This window comes from Corythoichthys intestinalis, chromosome 20 (assembly GCF_030265065.1).
Source record: "Corythoichthys intestinalis isolate RoL2023-P3 chromosome 20, ASM3026506v1, whole genome shotgun sequence".
NCBI classification, from domain to species: Eukaryota; Metazoa; Chordata; class Actinopteri; order Syngnathiformes; family Syngnathidae; genus Corythoichthys; species Corythoichthys intestinalis.
The window spans coordinates 28,250,544-28,277,311 of NC_080414.1; the positions used below are offsets into that span (position 1 = coordinate 28,250,544).

Consider the following 26,768-nt stretch of genomic DNA (forward strand, 5'->3'; position numbering starts at 1 on the left):
TTTTTTATTCATGAACGGTAAGAAAACACCGCAACATATTCGACAATGGATACATACTAGTACAATGGTAGCTGTCAATGGTGAAAGAGGTTCTCACTTTTTTTCAGTACAGGTACAGGTGCAAAAATCACCTAAATAAAAGAACACATATCTAAGAAAAAAATACTCTAGTACTTGCTTTAAAATTTACAAGTGAAAAGTAAAAGTTTTTTCTCCCAATGCAAAAATGTAATATACGTATACATATATTTTTTAAAGATACATTCATACAGAGATCTGTGTCGATCTTCAAAGATTATTGACTGCTCAGTTTTATTTCAAACTGTGCAGAATGGAAAAAACAAACAATAAAATTGACTGCACAGTAAACAGAAGCTTAAAAAGCTCAAAAACTCCCAAACTGAGCTTTATGGCGGATTGCAAGCAACTATCAGGTGCATACCTCCACTTCCTGTACAAGAGTGGGCAGCACCCATCTGAAGGCACGCTGCTCTCACTGTTGATTTTTATTGGTCAATATCTTGTTAACCTGCCTAATCTTGCTTGTGCTCATATTGCTGCCTCTAGTGCTCAATTATGGTATGTTGCACGGGGCTTATCGATTGCGGCAGAGGCATGAAAACGAAACAATCAATTCACAATGAGAAAAAAAAGTCACGTGTAACGCAGGCGACAACTTGAAAAGTACTGGAGTAAAAAGTACAGATGTGGGCTGTAAAATCTAGTGAAGTAAAATGTACCACTTCATATTTGTACCCAAGTAAAGTACAGAGACACAAAAATGTACTTAAGTAGATTAACAAAGTACTTTTACTTCATTACATTCCATCACTAGTAGCTGTTCATAGTTTTTAAGTGAATTATGTATGACTATGTAGCCTGTTTGCATGTTCATACCAAACCCAATGAATAAAGTCACTTTCACATTTTGTCACTCGTTTTAAACAATCGAGTTAATTAATTGTATTGGTGTCATTCAGAGGTTATACAAATGCAATGCTTTTTGGAATGCGTAATGATGCATGCCATATTCTGTACTGTTGAGAAATGATTGCATTGATTGTCAAATGCTTTTAATTACATTTTATCAAATACAAATAAAGCAAGACACACATGACGATAAAACCTGCAGCCAAACATTTATTCAACTTCCTGCGTTCCCATGCCATTTTGAGGGCAACATGTAAAACAAACCCAAAAATGTCCCACAGACTTTCCACTTTGTGATTGATTTGTTGACATTTCTAAATTTAATGGTTATTGATTTGAAGAACATAGATGCTTATTTGTCAAAAAGAGATTTTATTAATCAGAAGAAAGGAATTTCATAGAATTACAGAGCTACAGTTATGTTAAATGTATTCATTGCAGAAATTCACAATCAAAGCTCACTCAGGTGAGGTGTATTGACCAGCAAACAGGATCGTGTTGGAGGGATTGTATCGGATAAAGAAGAAGAAGGGGTGGTCAGCGATGAAGATTTTGGGGTCTTCAGGTTCACGTACTGAGGTAATTCTTACAACAATGGCAGCGGTGGCTCCAGCAGCCTCTGTTCCTTCTTCATTTACCTCCACAAAAGCCTTGTGGATGACTTTTGACAATGCCAAGTCATTTTGTGCCGACATGCCTATAATAAAATTTCAAAAAATATGAATACATTTTTCCTTTGGCTTTGCCACAGCATAATTTACTGAAACACAGTACTGCTTTTTTTGTTGTTTTGCATGTATTCTTCCTGATGGATTGCATGCTGCGACTGTATCACATCTTACCAGAAAAGTCACTCTTTTCACCGTCAAACGCATCCACCATGCCCATGCTGATCAGTACATTCTCCAAGTCATACGCCACTTCCATCTTGAATTGAGGCAGGCTCACTTGGACCTCATAAAGCTTCTTGTCTGAAGAAGTCCACTCCTTAATTTTCATATAGGTGAGTTCCCGCTGCAACTGTCAAGGAGATAATAATGAGAGTGAATGAGTGTCTTTCTAACATTTTGTGATGTATTTCTGATTGAATATGTCATGTGTTATACCTTCTCCAAGCCAGTTGTGTTATCCTCAATTTCATTGGGAAGGAAAATAAGCATGCTCAAATCGTTTCCGTCATAAGGCATCTCTAGGATCTGTCCAAAGTAATTTTGATTTTAATTCAAAGGAAATCAGATGTGGATGGATATTCTGTCTTTCTGTTCTCACGTTTGATTAAGTTTATGGATATTCAAATTTGAATGGGTTTAATCAATATTGGTAGGGAAGTAATGGCCATCAAAAAAAAAAAAATCAAAAAGTTGTTTTCTTACCTGAATGTTTACCTCAGGAATGGAGAATAAATTGAATTCACCCTTTTGGTGCATCATTTTCACTTGCTTAGTGTCATTCTAAAGACAAAATAAATAATAAATATTCTGGGACAACTCCTCAACTCACACATGTTCAACAACTGTTTAATAATAATACACTAAATTGCAATCATTGATGAGCTAATATGGTCTTTAATACTTTGGGACAATTTCCTAAAATAGAAACCCAGAGTTTATTTGACAGGTATTTAAATTGTTTAAATTATTTCAAAGTTTACTGAATAACCCGAGTATTAGCCCAGTGGTCTGAGCATCCCTGCTGCCTTATGTGGTTGCCCACAGCCGATTCCTGCTTTTGTGTGCCCAAATTTATTCCAATTGTATACAATTGGTTGTATGTTAATATGGAGCCAGCCTGAGGCATGAGAAAATGAAACCCCAAATTTTTGTTTTTAACTCCTTCAGACCTGCATTTTTTCTGCTGGGAAAAAAAAAATCGGAGCTGATTTTTACTCCACTCAAACACCAGAGCAAAGTGTAATTTTTTGGGTCGGGGATATTTCATGCTTTTATTGGTTATTTTTAATGTTAATGTTACATTAAGCACATTACGTTATCCTTTTTGAAGTTGTGTTTGGTCAGCCATTTTCAAAGAGCCAAAAATAGCAAAGAAGGCATGCCAAATCCCATGATTTGTAATCAATAGGTAAAGTTTCATACAGTTATCTTCCAGAAGTGGCAATAGCAACTAAATTCAGTATATTTATTGGTTTAGAGACGCGAACACATCATGTCCTTCAACAGCATGCTTGGGTCTGAAGGGGGAGGAAACCATTTCAAATTCGGTCAGCACTGTTTTTTTTTTCTTGGGTTTTTTTTTTTCCTTTTTTTTTTTAACCTGTCTTGTCATGTTCAGCTGCTTGACACGGAGAACGGGACTCTAAGTGTCCAATTGGTCTGAACAGTTTTAATGTATCACATGGGCTCATTCACCATGTCTCATTTATTAAGAGAAATCAGCCTACACTAACTCTAACTTGTATTTCCGGTTGACACTATGTGTGGGGCCTGATGACCATGGAGAAAGAGGGGGGAGTCAGAAAGATAAGAGATTGGGAGGGGTGAAGTGTACACAAATACCCCATGTGTGGTGTAGAACCCAGTATTTGTGTGAATCCCTTGAGAGTGTGGATATGTTGGCATCTTATTCTATGCTGCCTGATCGCTAATCCTGACACAGAGTTTCTTCACGTGACGATGGGCACTGTTTTAATAATTTTTCAATTTGCAATTTCACTTCCGATCCCACACTTGCAAATTCAATGCAATACATTTAAATGTATACAATTTTACCTTATTCATTCTAAATGGAGCTTCAACAGTTAAGCCTTTGTCGAACTCTTGCTTCCATTTGCCTTTGAAATAGATGGCATTGACCAGCACCAGTTTGGTTTCCTCTATCAGTTTGTTCTTGATTAGGTTCTTGATTTTACCTGCCAAATGTTATTGATTGTTATAATTATGTTTTAGACAGGAAACAGGCATTACACATTATGTTGAAGAGAAATGAGTGTCTGGAATAATGTGACAAATGAAGGAATGTCCGGATGATAAAAATATGTACTAGTAATTAATAACTTCTTTTAACTATTATAATATAATATCATTACACTTTAAAAACTTAATTTAGACCATGCTGAACAACAATCAAATTAAATGAGATTGCTTATTACCGCATGTTCATCAACAATAACAACAAAAAGGAATAATGAAAAGTGCATCTTGGAACATGTTTGCATGAAAGGGCTGCACCTTGTGTTTTCTCTTCTACCCAGCTGTTAATGTTAATCCTTGCCATCTCTGCATTTTTCTTAAAATCCACAGACTCCAGTTCAGCTTGGTAGTACTTCCTGGTGTCTGCAAGGAAATCCTGGAAAGTACAATAATGTGTGAAATTATGGGCAGAAATATCAAATCCTCATTCCTAGCAACTTAATTTAATTGCAGTTAATTATAAATGTGTTTTCTGTAAAAGAAAGGTGACAGTTTTTTTTCAATTGGTTTCTGTCTGCTTCCATGAGTGACTTACATTTGAAAGAAAAAAAAAACAATTAATTGAGCCAGCAGTTTGTGAAAATATTCAAGTGAATTGTTTCCAAATAATATAAGCCAGAACACACACCTTTACAAACGTGTAGGTTTGCTCCCCATATAACCTGTTGGCAATACTAAGGGCATATCCAGTATTTGTCTTATTGAATTCGATCAACAGTTTTTGAAAATCAGCGTGGACGTCATCCTCACCGTCGACACGTTTCAGCACCTGGAAACAAATTGAAAAACCTGTCTGACATCCAATAACGTTGTACTGTAAGTAGGGTTGGGTATTGTTTGGAATTTGAAAGGTTCCGGTTCTGATTCCACATTTCGATTCCGGTTCCAAACGATTCTCGATTCTGATTCTTTTAATAGGCAGGGTAAAAAAATTGCATAGTCTACATTAATTTCTAAACTTCTCGTTTATTTTTAAATTATATGAACTTTAAATGAACTATGAATTTCTCACAGGGCTATTTTTAACTTGTATATAAATATCAGTCTTTGAACTTGAATATGTTTTTTTTTTCCACAGGAGTGCACTTTCACAAAGATGTTTATTTTTCGAAAGCTCACGGAGAAAACATTTACACATATTATTTTGCCTATGTTTTAGAGTGTCTTATGCTGCAGCCATTTTTACATGTTATTGAGGTCCTACTAATGGGCTAACCTGGTGCAGAATATCAAACAAACAAAAAAACAACTTGTAAAACCTAGTCCAGAATAAATTCTCCTATTGATTATAATTTGATGTAGATGAGGGGCAGCAGAAGACGGACATAAATTTATTGTTTTACTTACCTGGTTCTGACTGGTTAAAGGACCAGCACAGTGTGTCAAATACGCTGCACTCAGCTATGCACTACTCAGCACTTGTATTCCATGAAGCCGGAGGTATTTAATAATATTGGTCGTGCAGCCACCTTTGCATGATATACGCATAGGCGGCTCTACTATTCAGGCGAAATAGACTAAGGCCCCCAACCAGTAGGGGGCCCCCAACCAGCTGCCCTTGCCCCAACAAGCAACGGCTTGGGCCACCGGAGCCAGCAGCACCCCCAACTATTCGTCATGTATAATTATGTCATCATACCAACCAAACAAATAACAAAACAAAAAAGAAAGCCATTTAAATGCTGCATTTATATTATCTCTCCCCCACACACACGCACTACAATGGACTGTTCCACGACGACGGACTGAGTATTAGTCGCTTAGCTTCATTTAACGCCATTTGGCATCGCTTAGCTGTTCGTTAGCTTCACTTAGCTCTCCTGCGGTTTTCACACCACTAACCTCGCTATTTTTACAGCTCACTTGCTACTTTGCACGTCGGTTTATTTCGAACACATGAGCGAACGTGCTCTCCATGAGAGCCAAAGTGCAGTGAAGGAGAAGTTGAGAACAGGCCTCTAATGCCTCTTTTAACTTTCTTCTTCTTCCTCACACCAAAAATAAAATACACGACAGCACATCCTGTGGCGAAACAATGTAGTACAGTTCCAATCAGTCATACAATAACATTCAACAGCTGGTTAACCACAAAAGCACGTCATGTTCATCATATAAATAATGATTTCTGGAGTTCATCCCACATATTTCAGAATTCATATTATAATATGTTGAGTAAATGCTACATAATACAAATTCTACACTAAGAATAGCTTTCAAATGACACTCTTCATGACAAATATGATTGGCAATGAATAATTATTATAATTATCATACTACTATTATATACTGTAATAATATTGCTCAAATTTTTTTTTTTTTATAATTGTTTTGAATAATGTTGGAAAGGCGAAGTCCTTGTTATAAATCTGTTTACTTTCCATTCTTTTGCACTAGTAAATGCTTTCAGCATTTAACCTCATTGTTTATTTGTGGTTAATTATTGTTATTTACATGATTATTTGTACTTTAATAAAGAATTTAAGTGTTCCAAAATAGTTTCGTGAATTAATAAGCGTCAACAAATATTTCATTGTTAAATTAGTAAAAAAAATAAAAATAAAATTATTAGATCAGTCATTTAATCGTAAAACTAGTCGGCTGACTAATTAGGAGAAAATTTGTCGTTTAGGACAGCCCTAGTGTACCAGAACATATTTACTCCACACCCTTCTCACCTTTTTAACCCCTGACCCATGAAGAGGGCCCCTGGATATGTTCGCCTTAGGCCCCAAAATTGCCAAGTCCGCCACTGGATAAACAGTAGCTGTGTTGCAAATGTTGCACTGATCTGACTGATAATTTTTCTTTATGGAGTTGAGGCAAACTTTTGAGCGCCGCTGCACCGTGTCCATGGTTGAAAACAAGTTCACGGGGCCTCTTCTTCATGGTGTTCGGCAGCTATTTTTTTCCGATTGGCAGTCAGGGCATTGAATCATGGAATTGAAATTGAAATTTTTAAAATTTAAATAAAAATTTTAACGTTCCAGGAGGATCGAAGTGTTAGTCCCGGATCCCACCGATGCTCGATGCTCAACCCTCACTGTAGGTCTGTTCACTATAGTTTAAAACTAAATCCAGCTACATTTAAATTTAATTTGTTGTCTTTTTGCACCTGTTTCAGATACTGTGGCAGCATACAAGTCTGTTTTAGCTGCGGCCTCGTCTCCTCTCGAGGCTTCATTTGCAATTTCATTTGCAATGGAGACTGCGTCATCACCGGTTTTGGTTTTTCCTCCGTCGGTTGCTTTGCCGTTGTGAAGCAGAGGGCCTGTTTGCAGAAACAGAATAGGTGATGAATAGTGGCAAGATAATGTTTACAAACCCTTTGGAATTACCTGGATTTCTACATAAATCATTCATTGAATGTGATTGGATCTTCATGAACAGTAAGTCAAAACAATAGATAAACTTAGTCTTAAACAGTTTTCGTAAATCAAAATCTATTATTGGAATTCTGTGCTAGTCACAGATTGCTCATAATGAACACCATCCCTTATTGATATTCACAGTTAATTTGGTACAGTTTTGAATTTGCTAACACATACACACACATACACACACACACACACACACACACACACACACACACACACACACACACACACACACACACACACACACACACACACCCCTATATACAGTATGTGTGTACATTTTACCTGTGACATTTGTGTGGCTGTGTTACCCCTGGCCCCCAGCATCACCATGGCCAGGGCTGAGGAGATGCTGAAGGGGGAGAAGAAAATATTGCTAGTCTTATCCTCCTCACTGAGCTTTTTAAACAAAGCCAAGAAGAAGTTCACATTGGCTTCAGTTTGAGGGTTTTTCGATTCCATTGTGTCTGGGGGAAAAAAGAAAGCAGACACCAGATTAACTAGAATGACATGTTGCTAAGGATTGTTACATTTGTATTAACACTCAACTGTTTACCATTGATAATACCCGCCTCTTGCAAATGTCTGGATGAGCATTTTGATATTTTTTGTACACAAACGAAAATGAATGAAAATATCTTTTAATCAATCTTTTATTTTGCTTGCTACTATACAGTATGTCAAGTGGGGTTAAACACATAAAGCTACAGCAGCCAGCTCTCAGACAGCAAATATTAAACGATCAATAATGTAAAAACATTTCACAATTTTCATTATTTAAACTGTAATAGCAGTTTCTAATACTATAAATTATGTTCTTTCATATTGAGAGATGACTCAGACTTGAACTTGACCAAGGACGACACTTGATTGACCCATTTTTTTGCGAAATGTAATAAGTGCCTGACAGTTTCTCAACCCTTACACATCATATTGCTTTGTATCAGTAAAGTTTTTCAATTTTTATATTTGTATCTTTATCACAAAAACATGCTGTACTTACAGAGTCTGCCCAGGACAACACGTCGAGGAAAACGTGTTCTTAATAAACCAATTTGGTGTTGTTATATACACAATTGCCACACCCCAGTCGGTTTAGCTCCTTCCTGAAAAATTGTTTAGGATTCACACCCAGCAGTGGAATGGTTTCTGTCTCTACCACAGTCAAACCCAGAGGTCAATCCTGTTTCTCTGGAAACCCTTATTATAGCAAATCCAGGCCAATAAGAAATTACAAATAATTCAGATATACTCAAGCAAAAGCCCATCAACAGTGTTGGAACAATCAAACAGTTTTTTTTTCATCAATGATTCAAATGCTAAATACGTCGTAGCATTTTATTTGAAAAACTATTAGGGGTCGTTTCAAATCCTTCTAAAATGAGTCAGAAAGGATCCAGGATAAGTGTGCCAAAAGACATTTCAAATTGAGTCTACAATTTCACTTTTGAAGTCACACACACTTTCCCAGGCAACACCGCCACACCTTCATGCACGACTAGACATATTCTTCTGGAATCAACCACAGATCCGTCATCAGGGCCACAATTAACATCTTTAAAATGAGACTCTTTGATGGCCTGCTGAGCTTGTTGCACAAAAGTACAAATGTAACATTTGCTTGTCATTTGCTAAGTGTTAAAACATGCAAATATCCACAGGAGGCCAAGATTTTAACTCACAACTTCAAATCTATGTGACAAGTAGTCATCCACCAATGCAGTATGTCTACTAACGTGGCTTTTTTGCCTTTTCTCATGACAAACAATGTGTAAGTTAATAAGAAAAAGACTGACTTGTGTGTAGACATGGTTATTCATTATTATTAGGTTGTCTAAATGCGACTTTTGAATATTTGATCGTAAACAAACAAACAAACAAACAAAACACACACTGGAATGTACTTAAGCTCAATGAGTTTATATGAGTTGAATTAAAAATATAAAATAAAAATATTCTTTTCTTTTCCTAGAGTATTTTGCTACCTCTGCTGGCAGTTTGAAATCCGATGCAATGAGGTTTATAAATACGAAATAGCCAAAATATTACATTTGGATACTTTCAAATGCAAGGGCGTAGGTTTGCATAGGGATGGTAGGGACATAACACAACCAACTTTTCAGGATGCGCAAATTGTCCCCACCAACTACAGACCCTACTCACATGACGTCACAACCACGCTTCCGCGCCATATTGTCCGTCTACTCGTCGTTTTGAAGCATTACTGCTACGTAAATTCCTCCTATTATGGGGTGTTTTTCTGCTCGTTAACATTAATAATCAAAATGGTGAAGGCGTGTGTGGCAGTTGGTTGCAATAACAGAGAAGATAGACGGAGAGACTTGAAGTTCTACCGTATTCCGAGAGACCCGGAGAGGAGAGCGAGATGGACTGCTGCAATTCGACAAGAAAACTGGACTCCAAACGATTATCACAAATTATGTAGTAGTCATTTTATATCTGGTAAGATGCATTTAATATATATTTAGAGGGTTTTGGGCTGACAACCACAATTAAGATCATTGCGAGGCTAATCGCCGACAACATCCAGTTTCAAATTCAAGATGCTTATTTCTTCCACCATCATTACATTTTGAATAATATTTAGCTGGTACCAAGTGAAAGAAGCTGGCCTCGTCTACGGATCATCAGTTAAACAGGTGTGTCCAAACCTTTTGCAAAGGGGGCCAGATTTGGTGTGGTAAAAATGCGGGGGGCTACCTTGGCTGATTTACATAGAACAATATATTTAAAGAAATGTTAGCAAGCCCTTCTGTGTGTCACATTTGCTTTATAATTTTTTTAAATTTATAATTTCAACAGTCTCGTCTCTGTGGCGTTCTCTTTCGACACTCGGGCTCTTGCGAAACTGCGGTCAAGCCACCCCCCACTCGTTAAAATGAAGTCAAGCTAGCCGCCCCTCATTTTGTACATGTCAGCGTGTCTTATTATTATCGTGTCACATCGAACTCTTTGAAAACAGCGACTGTCTCTTTGCAAATGAGGCAGACACAGTTGTTGCGTGTTTTATTGAAGAAATAGCCCAATATCCACCTATCCTTGAAGCGTCGGCCATCGCAGTCAACTTTTTTTTTTTTTTGGATTGTCGCCATTTTAGAAATGACACAGGGTAATGTTGCTTAGAGTGCTGCTCTTAATGTTTTTCAAAGTTTCGTGAGAATAGGCCGAGTTTCTGTGGAAAAGATAGTTGTAAATGTCAGGGTAGCAGATGTCAGGCAGAGAGGGCGAAGACAGCGGGTGGAAAAATTTCTATTTAGCCATCAAATATGGATCTGGCGAATGGATAGACTGAAGCTTTTCCACATGACGCCTTTTATGCAACGCATCCAATGAGTTTACAGCGTCTGAAAGCACTGGGGCTTCCATGAATTGCTCTATAAACTGAACGACTAATTGAAACCATTGAGAATAGGGCTAAACAGAGACAGACAATATGGCGGCCGGATACAGCGACACGTCATTCTGTGACATCGGTGAGTAGGGTCTATTAAGCAACCTTATTTGCATTTTATAATTAGTTCAGTCATTTAACAAATGTAGATTGCCCTCTCATATGTTGTAAGGATAGAATAGACCCTACCATTACGAAGAGAATTAATTTAATTATGTTCTGACTTACGTTTATCCGTTTTCACTTGGTGAACGTGCCGGTCCATTTTTTCCCCTTCAAACACACGTTTGATTGGCTAATGATTTGACCTACCACACAGACACACACGCACTCACACACAGACCCGACAGATTCATGTCGACAACATGCTGCCTCCTCCGCCCCCTGGAAGAGTGTCTACAGACACGTACAAATACTGATACACTTGTGCATACACACACTCACGCCCCCCCACCCCTCCAGTCCACCACTGCCTTTTTCCTCACTATCACTGACCCCCGAAAAAAAAAAATCCCTGCACATGACCTGTGCGTCGTGTCATATCCCTGCTATGTTGTATGATATATGTGTGTCTACTTGTAATTTGCTCTGTAATTTCTGAAGAAGAGAGAGAAGTGTGCGGCGTGGAACTTCTGCGGCGGCCCGATGCTCAGTCATCGAACGGAATTTTTTTTGTCATCTGTTGTCATCTTGTGAGAGCTGGTGTCAATGACAAATAAATCTCTGAATCTGAGGAAGGAATTAGAAGGTTTTTTTCAGCCAGCAGCAGCCACTCTAAGTAATGCAAAAAGAGATCAATGCTGTGGAGGTTGGGGAAACCACCACCACTAATTTTGCTACTGAAGGTTCAACCTGCATGTAGAATTAGCATGACATTAAAATGTGTGAACTTGCTAACCTGCATAATGACTGCAGTCAGGCCAGCCTTTACAAGGAAGAATAAAGTCAAGCTAGCCATCCCTCATTTGGATCATTGTATACATTATGTGCATTACGGTAATGCAAAATGGTGGCTTCAGAGTGCAAGTCCCTTGATTAAAAAAAAAAAAAAAAAAAAAAAAGGAGCTATCCAAGAATGCATCCACTTCAAGAAAACGCTGACATGTACATGAGCTGACATGAAAAAAAAATCTGTGAAATGAAATCACCCATCAGAATTTCATGAGAGTACTTTGGTTCGAGTCTTGGGGTAGTCTAGTATGATTTAGATCTGTCCTTGGATATCTCAGATTTTTTTTTTCCCCATTTTTTTCCCCACACCACTTTTGTGTTACAATACTTTAGTTTGAATCTAAGAAGTGGACCCATTCTTGGATAGCGCTTGTTTTTTTTTAATAAAGGGACTTGCACTTCAAAATGGTTTTTTTTTTCTTTTCCATAGTTTCTGAAAACAAAGGTTTGAATTGAAAGTTGTATCACCTGAACCAATACACATGAAAATTAATAGCTATAATAGGGTGACCAAATGTCCTCTTTTGCCCGGACAAGTCCTACTTTCACGTAGTGTCCTCGTGGTCCAGGCGGGTTTTATAAATGTATAAAAATGTCCGGTTTTTATGATTTTTCACGGGACCAATTTGAAGAGAATCCATCCGGCCGCTGGGTGGCAGCAGTTGATATGGCTCCTACTAGAATGCAGGGAAGTAGTAGTTCTTCTTGTTTTTGTTGGCAGTTTACCCCTATCATGAGGCATTACCGCCATCTACTGGGTTGACGATTTGGCCACAATGCCTGTTTTTTTTTTTTTTTTAAATGATAAATACGTAGATAATGGAAACTGTTGACTTCTGTCGGAGCTTTGACTGGAAAATCCCGTTTGGTGTCGCATAAGCGCGCTGCTGATGATTGTAAACTTTCATAGCAAAGTTTGATTTTTGCCTCAGCTAGCTTTCAGTAAGCTAAACCGCGCTAGACATTATGGGAAACGTAGTTTTGAACTGCTACGTTTGGAAACATGCTGATTGAATAGTTTGTCAGTTTATTTCGGTTTTGTTTGTGTGCAATCTAGAACCTTGAATGAGAACATCAATTGAATGGGAATAATTTGTCAAGGACAATTGCCGTGATAGTAATTTATAAAAATGTTTAGTTGGCACATAGCCTACTGTGTGTATGTGTATTGACTGGACTACATTTCTATGGGTCTGCATTTTATATATATATTATATATATATATATACTATATATATATACAGTGCCTTGCAAAAGTATTCGGCCCCCTTGAATCTTGCAACCTTTCGCCACATTTCAGGCTTCAAACATAAAGATATGAAATTTAATTTTTTTGTCAAGAATCAACAACAAGTGGGACACAATCGTGAAGTGGAACAACATTTATTGGATAATTTAAACTTTTTTAACAAATAAAAAACTGAAAAGTGGGGCGTGCAATATTATTCGGCCCCTTTACTTTCAGTGCAGCAAACTCACTCCAGAAATTCAGTGAGGATCTCTGAATGATCCAATGTTGTCCTAAATGACCGATGATGATAAATAGAATCCCCCTGTGTGTAATCAAGTCTCCGTATAAATGCACCTGATCTGTGATAGTCTCAGGGTTCTGTTTAAAGTGCAGAGAGCATTATGAAAACCAAGGAACACACCAGGCAGGTCCAAGATACTGTTGTGGAGAAGTTTAAAGCCGGATTTGGATACAAAAAGATTTCCCAAGCTTTAAACATCTCAAGGAGCATTGTGCAAGCCATCATATTGAAATGGAAGGAGCATCAGACCACTGCAAATCTACCAAGACCCGGCCGTCCTTCCAAACTTTCTTCTCAAACAAGGAGAAAACTGATCAGAGATGGAGCCAAGAGGCCCATGATCACTCTGGATGAACTGCAGAGATCTACAGCTGAGGTGGGAGAGTCTGTCCATAGGACAACAATCAGTCGTACACTGCACAAATCTGGCCTTTATGGAAGAGTGGCAAGAAGAAAGCCATTTCTCAAAGATATCCATAAAAAGTCTTGTTTAAAGTTTGCCACAAGCCACCTGGGAGACACACCAAACATGTGGAAGAAGGTGCTCTGGTCAGATGAAACCAAAATTGAACTTTTTGGCCACAATGCAAAACGATATGTTTGGCGTAAAAGCAACACAGCTCATCACCCTGAACACACCATCCCCACTGTCAAACATGGTGGTGGCAGCATCATGGTTTGGGCCTGCTTTTCTTCAGCAGGGACAGGGAAGATGGTTAAAATTGACAGGAAGATGGATGCAGCCAAATACAGGAACATTCTGGAAGAAAACCTGTTGGTATCTGCACAAGACCTGAGACTGGGACGGAGATTTATCTTCCAACAGGACAATGATCCAAAACATAAAGCCAAATATACAATGGAATGGTTCATAAATAAACGTATCCAGGTGTTAGAATGGCCAAGTCAAAGTCCAGACCTGAATCCAATCGAGAATCTGTGGAAAGAGCTGAAGACTGCTGTTCACAAACACTCTCCATCCAACCTCACTGAGCTCGAGCTGTTTTGCAAGGAAGAATGGGCAAGAATGTCAGTCTCTCGATGTGCAAAACTGATAGAAACATACCCCAAGCGACTTGCAGCTGTAATTGGAGCAAAAGGTGGCGCTACAAAGTATTAACACAAGGGGGCCGAATAATATTGCACGCCCCACTTTTCAGTTTTTTATTTGTTAAAAAAGTTTAAATTATCCAATAAATTTTGTTCCACTTCACGATTGTGTCCCACTTGTTGTTGATTCTTGACAAAAAATTAAAATTTTATATCTTTATGTTTGAAGCCTGAAATGTGGCGAAAGGTTGCAAGGTTCAAGGGGGCCGAATACTTTTGCAAGGCACTGTATATATATATATATATATATATATATATATATATATATATATATATATATATATATATATATATATATATATATATTTTTTTTTTTTAAAGTCATTATTTATTTTTTTCTCAAACTGCATTTTTCCATTCAGAGTGAAGGGGGCACACTTTAAATATATTAAAGTGATATAGGCATCTTTGAGTGAACTTCGAGTAAAATTCAAGTATCTTGAGGCCGGGCTGAGTGGCCCATTTTTTTAGAAATCAAAATATGGTCACCTTAAGCTATAACTCAATGCAGGCTATGCTGTTGTATCGTCCCTACCAATGTTGAGACCAAATCTACTCCCTTGTTCAAATGATTACTTCAAAATGGCCCAACGACTTGATGAGCCCCAGAAAATTGCGTGGCCATGCTGGTATGAGTTTATAATATAATCATATAAATTTTGAGTGTTCTTGACTCCATCACCGTTGCGACCCTAGTGAGTCGAAGGAATCCATTATCCAAATAATGTTATTGACACAGTGCTGTACTGAACTTTAGAATAAAGCACGAGTGCCATAATAAAGGAACCATTTCCGTGTTTATAGCGCCCTCAAGTTGCTGTCATAGATCATTGCTAGTTATGGACTGTGAAACTCAAGCAAGCTAACATGATACAGAAGGGCAGATGACTGTGCGATGTCAAATGGATAAACAACAACAACAACACAATAATATTTCCTGTTTGAATATAAACAAGAGTCCTTATGAAGGAGAACGTCACATGCCTTACGGTAGGTCGGAAGGTTGGTATATTCCCTTTTGTATTTGTTTTAAACTGCCCAGTGTCCGCGCATGCTAGCTTACTAGCCAACTTGGTACAATAATGTGATCTATAACTCTTAATTTCGAAAATGCTTCTACATGACAACCTAAAGAGACGTTTCTTAATTGGATGTCAGAAGGAATTTATTTGGAACCTCAACTATTTTAGTAATTTAAGCCGAATTTGTATGGAAAGGCTCGTGGTAGTGACTGATGCAGTTGCCAGCTGCCTGCAATTTAATTGAGTGCGCCTTAACGTCAATTGTGTGTCTCTGTTAATGTATTCCTTTACAAGTGTGTATACTAGTCAATGAGAAGCATCCCCACAATGAGAAAAGCCACATTGCACGTTACTACGATCGAGTGTGTGTGTGTGTGTGTGTGTGTGTGTGTGTGTGTGTGTGTGTGTGTGTGTGTGTGTGTGTGTGTGTGTGTGTGTGTAGTGCAACATTTGGACTCATACTAGAACACTGTTAAACTTCACTATCAAACCATTGCACTTTAACTCTACTAGGCACACAATGAGAATCCTGTCATATTAATACGTCAAAGTTCTTCTACTAGTGTTAAGAAATGTCAAAAGTCAGTAACGCAACGTCACTAGTAAGGGAGTCATTCTCCTAGTGTTAATGAATTGTTTGACTAATAGGAATAAATAGTGTACCATTACATGTACCTCAGGCTGGATATCAAGGATATAAGAATCTCAAACTGCCTTCCAAAAATAGTGTCTTGTAAGATGCTTTGAAGGACTGGACTTGATTCAGTTCTTGTAGTATGACTTTTATCAAGTTGCTATTTGTGCTGTCCACAAACGGTGATCAGTCAAGCAGCTGGATTGGTTTCGTTCCAGTTTAACTAGTGCATGGGAAGCATCAAGAGTGTAGAACCTATGGCAAGTCAAAACATTTGATCAGTCCATAAAGTTGTAAAAACAAATATAACTGTAGTCATCTATTTTGAAAAAGCCAAAAGCATGTACGCCAGACATTCTCATTAAATGTAACAATAAACATTTGTAAAGTTTTTCTAAAAATACAATGAAGTCAATTTTTTTTTTTTTTTTTAATACATTTAGTAAGGCCTTTGTAGGTACTGTATATGGCTTCTAATGGGACACACACCCACAGACTGGGAGGGCTGTCTGACAGTAAGATGGTTTGCATGCTTTTCAAAACATGCAAACACAATGTGTACTTCCTTGATTGATTTATTATGTATTGCATGGAATGATACAGTTCAGTAGTATTTAGGGATACAAGTCCAAGATCCTTCTGGTGCGGAAATGGTAGAATTTCCCCCTAATGTTACCATGTTCAGCCCAAGTACAAAATGTACCTTGTACCCCCTAATTCCATTATCTCCGTGTGCACTGCGCTCAGCTCTGATTCGGACCGCCAGTGTGGGGGCCGAGATGCTCAATGCCCACTGCATACGTACTGTATCTCATGCAAGGCAATGCAAATTTATTTGCAGTGGGGCAAATAAGTATTGAGTCAACCACTAATTGTGCAAGTTCTCCCACTTGAAAATAATAGAGAGGCCTGTAATTGTCAACATGATTAAACTCCAACCATGAGAGACAGAATGTGGTGGGGGGAAAAAAACAGAAAATCACATCGTTTGATTTTTAAAAAAAATAATTTATTTGCAAATCATGCTGGAAAATAAGTCTTTGGTCAATACCAAAAGTTCATCTCAATACTTTGTTATGTACCCTTTGTTGGCAATAACAAAGGCCAAACATTTTCTGTAACTCTTCACAAGCTTTTCACACACTGTTGCTGGTATTTTGGCCCATTCCTCATGCAGATCTCCTCTAGAGCAGTGATGTTTTGGGGCTGTCGTTGGGCAACACAGACTTTCAACTCCCTCACCAGATTTTCTATGGGGTTGAGACCTGGAGACTGGCTAGGCCTTTCCAGGACCTTGAAATGCTTCTTACGAAGCCACTCCTTTGTTGCCCTGGCTTTGTGTTTGGGATCATTGTCATGCTGAAAGACCCAGCCACGTCTTATCTTCAATGCCCTTGGAAGGAGATTTTCACTCAAAATATATGGCCCCATACATTCTTTCATTTACACAGATCAGTCGTCCTGGTCCCTTTGCAGAAAAACAGCTCCAAAGCATGATGTTTCCACCCCCATGCTTCACAGTGGGCATGGTGATATTCAGTGTTCTTTTTCCTCCAAACAGGAGAACCTATGTTTCTTCCAAAAAGTTCTATTTTGGTTTCATCTGACCATAACACATTCTCCTAGTCCTCTTCTGGATCATCCAAATGCTCTCTAGCGAACTGCAGACGGGCCTGGACGTGTACTTTCTTTAGCAGGGGGATACGTCGGGCAGTGCAGGATTTGAGTCCCTGGCAGTGAATTGTGTTACTGATAGTAGCCTTTGTTACTGTTGTCCCAGCTCTCTGTAGGTCATTCACTAGGTCCCCCCGTGTGGTTCTGGGATTTTTGCTCCCCGTTCTTGTTATCATTTTGACGCCATGGGGTGAGGAGGGAGTTGAAAGTCCGTGTTGCCCAACGACAGCCCCAAAACATCACTGCTGTAGAAGAGATCTGCATGGAGGAATGGGCCAAAAATACCAACAACAGTGTGCGAAAAGCTTGTGAAGAGTTACAGAAAACGTTTGGCCTCCATTATTGCCAACAAAGGGTACATAACAAAGTATTGAGATGAACTTTTGGTAAATACTTATTTTCCACCATGATTTGCAAATAAATTCTTTAAAAATCAAACATTTGATTTTCTTTTTTTTCCCCCCACATTTTGTCTCTCATGGTTGAGGTTTAACCATGTTGACAATTACAGGCCTCTCTAATATTTTCAAGTGGGAGAACTTGCACAATTAGTGGTTGACTAAATACTTATTTGCCCCACTGTATATAGCACAATTCAACACAAGGCAATTCAAAGTGCTTTACACCACATGAAGATCATAAAAATCACATTAAAATCAATAGAGCGCAACAACGGTCGAAATAGGAAATAAAATTATATATAAAAATTAGGGCTGTCAAAATTATCGCGTTAACGGGCGTTAATTAATGTTTTAAATTAATCACGTTAAAATATTTGACGCAATTAACGCACTAGGCCCGCTCAGACAGATTTAAATGTCAGTACAGTGAAAGGCCAACTTGTTAATTGTGTTTTATGGAGTTTTTCCGCCCTCTGCTGGCGCTTGGGTGTGACTTGCATATGTTATGTGGCGTAATGTCACCCTCTGCTGGCGATTCAGTGCAGCTGATTATTTGGGTTTCGGCGCGCTTTTCTGACGTGCTTATATGTCGACGCGAACTCACACTAATAGACCCTACCCACCGACGTCACAAAACCACGTGCTCGCTGTATGGTTCCGCCCACTTGTCCGTCATTTTGTCTCTGTATTAGCATTGGTTTCAATTGATCGAGGAATTTAAAATGCATTTCATGGAAGACCCGGTGCTTTCTGATGCCGTAAACTCACTGGATGTGTTGCATAAAAGGCGTTATGTGGAAAAGCTTCGTTCTATACAGTCGCCAGATCCATATTTGATGCCCAAATCGATGTTTTTCAACCCACTGTCTTCGCTCTGTCTGCCTGACATCTGCTACGCTGATATTTACAATTATCTTGTCCACATAAAAATCAGCCTATTCTCACGAAAATTTGAAAAACTTCAAGAGCTTGGAGGCTTATAAATACTTCGTTGCTGGTTGGGTGAAACAGGTCCTCGTCCACGAAAATTCGGCAGGAATCTATCTTGTGCTTGGAAAGGTGAGTTACGAAATTTTCAATTCAAAATCTTTTGTTATTGCTAACATCCACTGTCAAGTCTAATGTATTTCATGTCGTTTGTCAATGGAGTTAAGGCTTTTAATGTTTATATGGTTTAGCGATAGCACTCTCACTACATACATACGTGTATGTTGTCGGCGATTAGCCTAGCAATGATCTTAATTGTGGTTATTTGTCAGCCCAAAACCCTCTAAGTATATCTTAAATGCATCTTACCGGATATAAAATGACTACTACATAGTCTGTGGTGATTTTTTGGTGGCCAGTTTTCACGTCGAATTGCAGCCGTCCATTTCACTTTCCTCTTTGGATCCCTCGGAATACGGTAAAACTTCAAGTCTCTCCTTCCATCTTCTCTGTTAGTGCAACCAACAGCCACACACGCCTTCACCATTTTGATTATTAATGTTAAGGAGCAGAAAAACACGCCGTAAATAGGAGGAATGTACGTAGCCGTAACAGGTTAACACTATGTTTTGACGGACAATTGGGCGGTACCATTCAGGAGAGCGGAGTTGTGACGTCACGTGGGTAGGGTCTATAGACAGTGCTATTCAGACCAGCTAACGTCCGCATCCAGTATTCAGTGGCAGTTCTCATAGCCCCATCACACTGTTTGTGTCTAATACATGCATCACTTGTGAGTTATATTCCTCCTTTGTTTATATTCATGAGCATTGGATAGTTATTGATGATGTGTATTTGAATTTGTTCACATATATTGTGAAATGCAGTTACATTGTTAGATGCTTGTGAGCTAATTGGCTAGTGCTACTGCTCAAATGGACACGTGTGTGTACATTTTATGTTATTTTGTGATTTATGCAAGTTATTGACACATTGCCTTGTTATTTTCAGTTTTACAAAAATACAAGAAACGTGCTCCTGTCAAAAAGAGATGACTTCAGTAAAGCCCATGCAACTTTGCCACACCGTCTGATTTCTTTTTGGAACTTATGTTCGCTATCTGTCAATTTGTGTACTCACACACATTGAGGACAGAATAGGGCTACTAGTTTATTTTTTGATTGAAATTTTTACAAATTTTAATAAAACGAAAACATTAAGAGGCGTTTTAATATAACATTTCTATAACTTGTACTAATATTCGTCTTTTAAGAACTACAAGTCTTTCTATCCATGGATCACTTTAACAGAATGTTAATAATGTTAATGCCATCTTGTTGATTTATTGTTATAATAAACAAATACAGTCCTTATGTACCGTATGTTGAATGTATATATCCATCTTGTCTTATCTTTCCATTCCAACAATAATTTACAGAAAAATATGGCATATTTTATTGATGGTTTGAATTGCAATTAATTGCGATTAATTACGATTAATTAATTTTTAAGCTGTAATTAACTCGATTAAAAATTTTAATCGTTTGACAGCCCTAATAAAAATCACATTTAATCACGAATAGAATAAAAAAATAAACAAATACTACTGCTGCTAATAATTGAAATCAGCAATGGAGATAAGCACAAGGAGGAATAGAAAGCAAATAGATTGCAGTATATAGACAGTTGTGGATATGCAGTGCTAAACAAAAGCGTTTTTTAGCCCTGATTTAAAGGAGCCAACAGTTTGAGCATACTTCAGACCTTCAGGTAACTTGTTCCAGAGGTGAGGAGCATAACAACTAAATGCTGCCTCACCCTGCTTGGTTGTTGTTCTTGGAACATACTGTACAGGAGACTGGTTCCAGATGACCTGCGGTACATATACCTCTGGACTGGATGCTCTGGATGCACATGCGCAAAACGGAGGAGACCATGTGATCAGATCAGCACAAAGTTTATCACTGTTACAATTTTCAGAAAAAAACCCCACACATATATGGACCAAAAATGCACAAAGGGCAATAGTAAAGTTTAATTCCGTTCAACACACACAAAAGCACACAACAACCCACGGAGTCAACCCCCACCCCCCTACAAATCTACACATGCACGTGCGCGCATACAATCATAGAAATCAACTTCAGTAAATCAGCACAGAAGTCTAGCTCAATATTTACTGTTCCTTTATCTCCGGACTCACTCAGGTCCTGCACCTCACAACTATATACCCTCGTGGTGTCAGTAACCGCATTAAATGCACAAATATGAGTGTCGCGCTGACGCATGATTGCAGCGCCGACAGTATTCCTAGTGACGGTACAAAAGTTTTAGTACAAATGTAATTTCCTATAGTCATTACAAAATATATTTTGTTTGGAGACACACAAGCACTGTACATGACATGCAAATGAGCTATATACATTTGTTTTGTGTAAATTTCAATAAAATATAATTAGAATTTGATGCAGAGTATTTTTATAAACGTTAATTACTTTGGAAGGATATTGCTGTCGCTATATTCCCTGTTTGGTGCGTGCTAAATGCCAGGACTTGATCCGGCCGCAGGTTGACAAACCAGAAAAAAGACCATATGTATTTTAGTTTTAACCGACCGGAGAGGATGGACTTAAGTGGATCCGGATCATTTGAACCATTGATTAAAATACAATCGTATTTGATAAGTCGTTCGGAACGCAGCTGAGCGCAGCACTTGGGGGTTAGTGTCTTTCAAGACTGTAAATTGTCCTTTGGTGTGAATGTGAATGGTTGTATGTCTGTATGTAACCTGCGGTTGTCAGAACCTCTTGCTCAAAGTTAGCTAGGATTGGCTTCAACGAAAGATGGATCGATTTGTTTTGTAACCTGTATTTAAGATAAATGTGTAGGTTCAATGAAACGTACTTATCAAACATTTTGTAACATTTTGTCCAGGTTGTTGAACATCTTTGCCAGCACCTGTGACTGAGCGTCAGGACACATCAATCTGTGCCTGAGCACGTTGTCAGGTTGGGGCGGCAGTGACTGTCATTAGCAGGACGATGGCATCGCCGTTTGTGCCTGTCCCAGTACCCATGGACAGAGCCTCATCAAGTTATAGTAATAAACTGAGAAGGCCGCCACGGGCTTCCTCGCTCGGAAGCGTCTCCAGCAGCTCCGAGTCTTCATCCCCAATAACCGGTTCAGCTGTGGACAAACATGGAAGAAGATGTGGAAGCTCCCATCGTCAGTCCCGTTGTATGGACAGAAGCAGTCGAAGCCAGACGCCACCGCCTCTCGGTAGCCCTGTCATGCAAAATGGAGAAAACGGAACTTTTGAGCGGTCAGTGGAGTATTCAAGTTGCCCCCGTTCAATATCGGCTCCAGTAGAGAGCCATCAAGGAGGAGGAGAGGAAAGACCTATCACCCCAACAGTGCTTGGATATGAGGTCATGGAGGAGAGGGCAAAGTTTACGGTAAAAAAGCAGAGAATGTGGCATCTGGGATATAGCAAGCATTCTTGTTTCAAGCTGTTTATTGTTAACTCTCATTTGAAGTTTACTGCAAAACTTACACATTCTAAAACCAACGACAATTAAACATTGTAATTAAAGCACATTTTAAAGACCTATAATTTTGTCTCGTAAAAGTGTTGGCGCGTAATAGTAACATAATACAAAACGCTGTAAATGGGCGAATGGAAACCAACATCGTTATGATGTACTGTATATAATTATAATTATTACCGTACTTTAGTACATGGAGTAGCAACACACACAAATGGAACATATTGTATAGGAGAAATACGTACCAGTATAAATTCTCTCTTCTCTGTGGGATAACAAATATTAAAAACCATAAATCATGTTACTATTTTACAATGAAGGGGCATCATATACCTTCATCTTCGCTTTAGTTTTATCCCTTCAAGTAAACCTGATTGATGCCTGTTCTTTTGCAGCACAGCTTGGGAGAGGTGGGTCTAAGTCACTGATCTGCAAGTCTCAAGTTGTAACCTACAAATTTAAAAAAAGAAATAAAACTTTAAAAATTCAATAGTTATTTAAGTTTTTTTACTGTTTTCAGCACATTCTGAGATAGCCCCTTTTAATGGGCTGTTGACCTCACTGCAGCAAATGAACCATCATTGGTTTCTATGTTTTTTTCCCCCAAACAAATTAGGAACATTCAAGCAAATACTGTATGTCTCGAATTGTCAAGTTGTATTGTCACAGTTTAAGTTGTATTGTCACAGTTTTCAGACGTTTTACACAACATACTTGTTTAAAACTGATTCGGCCTAAGCTCACTTCCTCATTTGTATGCATGTAATAATAATGGGTTAGAAAACTTATTTTTCAGTCTTAAAATAATCCTGTTAATTTCAACCAAGTCTGTTTTACATATGTGTCTTATGTGTTCTGTTTAAGGTCTATAAGATCCTCGTAAGGAAAACCACGGATGAGAGCTGGGTTATTTTCAGGAGGTATGCAGACTTTTCCAGACTGAATGAAAAGGTGCGTTGCCAGTGGACATTTATTTTCATATGGAGGGAAATAATTTCAACGTGAAGCTCAAATTGCAATTCTGGATTTGCCTAGGGATTTGACAACAATTAAGCCTTTTGTTTTCCCTGACGTTTTTGTTTTGTTTCGGATCACACAGTTGAAGTGATTTCAGCGAAACAAAGAGGCCCACTATTCCCAAACAGTCAACCACTCTAAATTAACTAGAGCAGGACAGTTTGTTCACAACAACAAAGTCCACAACAAATGGGATTCTCACCGCTTTTTCCACGGGAATATACAAAATTAATGTCAATCATCTGTGACCCAAATTTCTTGATTCTTTGCCTAAGACAATATGGATGATTTCGGTGTTAAAATGCATATTTTAAAACTAACTTAACTATATTAGATAGCCACTGATGGAATCTGATTTAATCATGGCACTCAATACTTACGGGTCAGTGTGTAGTGGGGGGGGGTGTCTAATCATGCCAGAAAGGCCTAGAGTTTTAGCTACAGTCTGCAGGTTTTCAACACTGTCAGCCTCACAGTCATTTATTTGAAACGAATGAATTTTCCTGCTGTCAAAAAAAGCAGCTGTGTCTGTTTTTTGGTCATATTAGATGAAAATCCATTAAAAATGATGACAAGATAAGAGCAAGACAGCAGTCATTTTAAAACTACATGGTCTGCTCTGTTAATAAGATTTTTGTTGTTTTTTTGCTCTAACAGTTTTGGACATCAACCAGTATACTGCTTGGAAAATAGGTTAACATGGGAATTTTGTTCTATTTCTGTCGCTATTACCTGGCACTGCAACCAATCGGCAACGGATTTATAAATGTAAAAATCACCCCGAAGAAACTGGCCAACCCGGAAATTAACATCCACGAGGCAAACTTTTCAACATGGAGGAGCGCATCATTTTAGCAGTGTGCGGCCAGCACATACTTTATGATACTTCTTGGCATGATTCCTGGGACTTAGATAAAAAAGCAGCACTATGGGAAGTTTTTGGCACTCAGAAAAGACTGGAAATTTTAAAATGCACTCCAAATTCATAGCTAGACGAACGATGACGCACAGGCAGAGGGCGGTGCGTGTCACTGCCGCTGCAGTCGCACCGTGCCTTGTGTTTTGGCTCTCACCTCAACGGCGATGACTTTCGCATTTTACCAGGGTTGAGGGTTAGATTTATTATCCCCGTCAGCCTCCTTTGAAACAGTGCCGGCGGGTTTGTTAGAAAGTAGTCACCTATTTTCCTTTTCGCCATTGCGCGCAAGTACTGTCTGGCTATCCCAATTATAACCCACTCTACATAGTCCACACATTGCCCGCATCCACCTTCTTCTGTTGTATTTTCCCTTGGCAAACCAGCTCGTTACATTACCGCCAACTAGTGGATTTAACCGTGAAGGAGTTTGTCAGCCATAAAAAAAGAACAACCAAAAAAAAAACGCAATGTTACTGGATATTATGAAAATTCCAAATTTCTTCTCCACAATTCAGAGATAGTGTTTGTCCCTTAAAACATTTACCCATACAATTTAGTTGGGCTGCAGCAATTAAGAATTCTCTGAAAATTCTATTGATTAATCGAGTAATCGGATATAACTTTTTTTTTTTTTTTTTTTTTTTTTTTTCCAGGTAAAGAGCAATTATAAATATACATGAGAAAACAAGACATTTCATCCAATATTGAACCATTTTCAGTCAATCAATGTCTTTATTTTTTATGTACATTGCTGAAAACGGACAACAATTGCAACTCAAACAAATTCACTGCTTTCACTCAAAAAACTTCTAGATCTTATAAAAAATAAAAAATCTTATTTCTTACCTAAAAATGTCATTAAACTTGATAACACACATTACTTAAAAGTTAGGTGTTTTTCCCACGCGTTTCAATTTAATTTCCATTTGTGTTAAGCTAAGTTCTAGTTTAGTTTTAAGTTAGTCTAAACATGATAGGATTTTGAGTTTTTGCAATGTTCAAAATAAATATATGATACTGTATTGAAGCATATTGGCTACCAGGGCTACTTGGTGTTTTATTCAACAATGACTGCTGAGCTAAAATGGACAGTTAGCTTTATTCTGTTTTTATTTTACACCCTCATCACTCTACAGCTCGTATGTTTTTACAAATTAAATAAAGCCTGTACGTAAGACACGTGAGCCACGCATCGACAGTAGTCATAATTAATAGAAACCTTGCCCTCCGTTGGGCTAACGTTACGTGAGCAAGGGACAGTAACGTTTGGAGAGTACCGGTATTTATTAGCACTGAGAAACCTACTGCTTTAAGATGGCGGCTATTTACTAACGCCGCTGAGTCTGTCATTTTGCATCTAGTTCTGTATACATGTGATATCTATGACAGGCATCAGACGCTACCTGCTACCACCGTAGCATCATGCGGGCATAGTTTTTAGCAACTTGGGCATAGTTTGTAGCTGCTGTCTGCTGCAGTCAGGTATTTTTTTTTTTTTTTAATTAAACTTTATTCACACAAATACAAACATGGGGTGAACAATCCACATACAGTCAACAAATTTACAACAACAACAACAGCAAAAATAATAAATAAAGGGTTGGGGTTATTTTCAACACAAGTTGCATTGTTTGCAAAGTCTTTAGGTCCTTATAGCCTTGGGGTTCAAAGAGGAACTTAAATCGTCCAAGTATAAAGAAAACATATTTCCCAAATATTGCAGTTGGGTATTACTGCTTCTTCCTCTATGCACGTGATGTCAGCTCGTTGTCCCGCATTAAAAGTAGTCTTGGCAAAACGTTATGCTTAGAGCTGGCAAAATTAAATGATTCCTTGAGCCGAATAAAATTACTCAGATCAATATTTAAACTTGAATTACTCGAGTTGCTCGAGTATTTGTTTCAGCTCTACAGTTTAATATTGACTATGCATTCCTGCTTGGTAGTGTAAATATTGTCACCTTGTGATAAATAGGAAGCAGTCCTTTAGCATTGCTCCCCCACCCACTGTGTTGCTGGCGCCCATTTGCTCTGCCCTGAAAAGAATGCACATTGCCTCTCAAAAATGTAAATGTATAGTATGCCCCTAGTATTCGGTGGATATGAAACCTTACATTCACAAGTCCACATTCCCCTACTTTAACATCAATGTTGTGATAGAAAAAAAAATGCAAGAAATGCTAAACCGTTTATCAACTTTTTTTTAGCATTAATGTGACTTTTGACCTGTGCAGCACCATCGAAACATCTTAAAACCATCTGTTAAAACAAGGCAGAACTTTTTGGCCGTAATACATAAAGGTATATGCATATCACCCAAACTTTTTTCCAAAATGATTTATCTTACGTGTCACACAAAAATAAAAATCCACAAAAACCTGCCATGATGTCTGC

At 38.3% G+C, this 26,768-nt stretch overlaps 2 protein-coding genes across 7 annotated transcripts in view; one reads left to right on the plus strand and one right to left on the minus strand.

Annotated features, from left to right (window-relative positions):
• Positions 1–1,144: 1,144 nt before the first annotated feature.
• Positions 1,145–16,137, minus strand: LOC130908504 (leukocyte elastase inhibitor-like). 2 transcript variants are annotated; one of them, XM_057823972.1, is made up of 10 exons: positions 15,934–16,137; positions 7,517–7,698; positions 6,970–7,125; positions 4,486–4,626; positions 4,116–4,233; positions 3,657–3,796; positions 2,304–2,381; positions 2,037–2,126; positions 1,773–1,950; positions 1,145–1,627 (listed from the first exon to the last, which is right to left on the minus strand). In XM_057823972.1, exons 2-10 carry the CDS (start codon positions 7,691–7,693, stop codon positions 1,389–1,391), a joined length of 1,317 nt encoding a protein of 438 aa, XP_057679955.1. In that variant the 5' UTR covers positions 7,694–7,698; positions 15,934–16,137; the 3' UTR covers positions 1,145–1,388. The 2 variants fall into 2 exon arrangements, with proteins under 2 accessions (XP_057679955.1, XP_057679956.1); XM_057823973.1 differs by lacking the exon at positions 15,934–16,137 and adding an exon at positions 8,235–8,256.
• The window catches only part of snx16 (sorting nexin 16), a 46,673-nt gene continuing 34,968 nt past the window's right edge, over positions 15,064–26,768 (plus strand). For all 5 annotated transcript variants that reach the window (XR_009061608.1, XR_009061607.1, XM_057823977.1 and 2 more), the window contains exons 1-3: positions 15,064–15,226; positions 21,829–22,349; positions 23,304–23,390. Coding sequence is in view for 3 of the 5 variants with exons in the window: in XM_057823977.1 (XP_057679960.1) it covers positions 21,936–22,349; positions 23,304–23,390 (501 nt within the window). In the remaining 2 variants the exon portion in view is untranslated. The remainder of the gene's footprint in view (positions 15,227–21,828; positions 22,350–23,303; positions 23,391–26,768) is intronic.

Coding starts and splice junctions, on each gene's coding strand:
- LOC130908504 (XM_057823972.1), bottom strand. CDS start 7,693: ATGGAATCGAAAAACCCTCAAACTGAAGCCAATGTGAACTTCTTCTTG. Junction 7,126..7,516: donor CAGCCACACAAATGTCACAG/GTAAAATGTACA, acceptor TTCTGCAAACAG/GCCCTCTGCTTCACAACGGC. Junction 3,797..4,115: donor GGTAGAAGAGAAAACACAAG/GTGCAGCCCTTT, acceptor AACATTTGGCAG/GTAAAATCAAGAACCTAATC.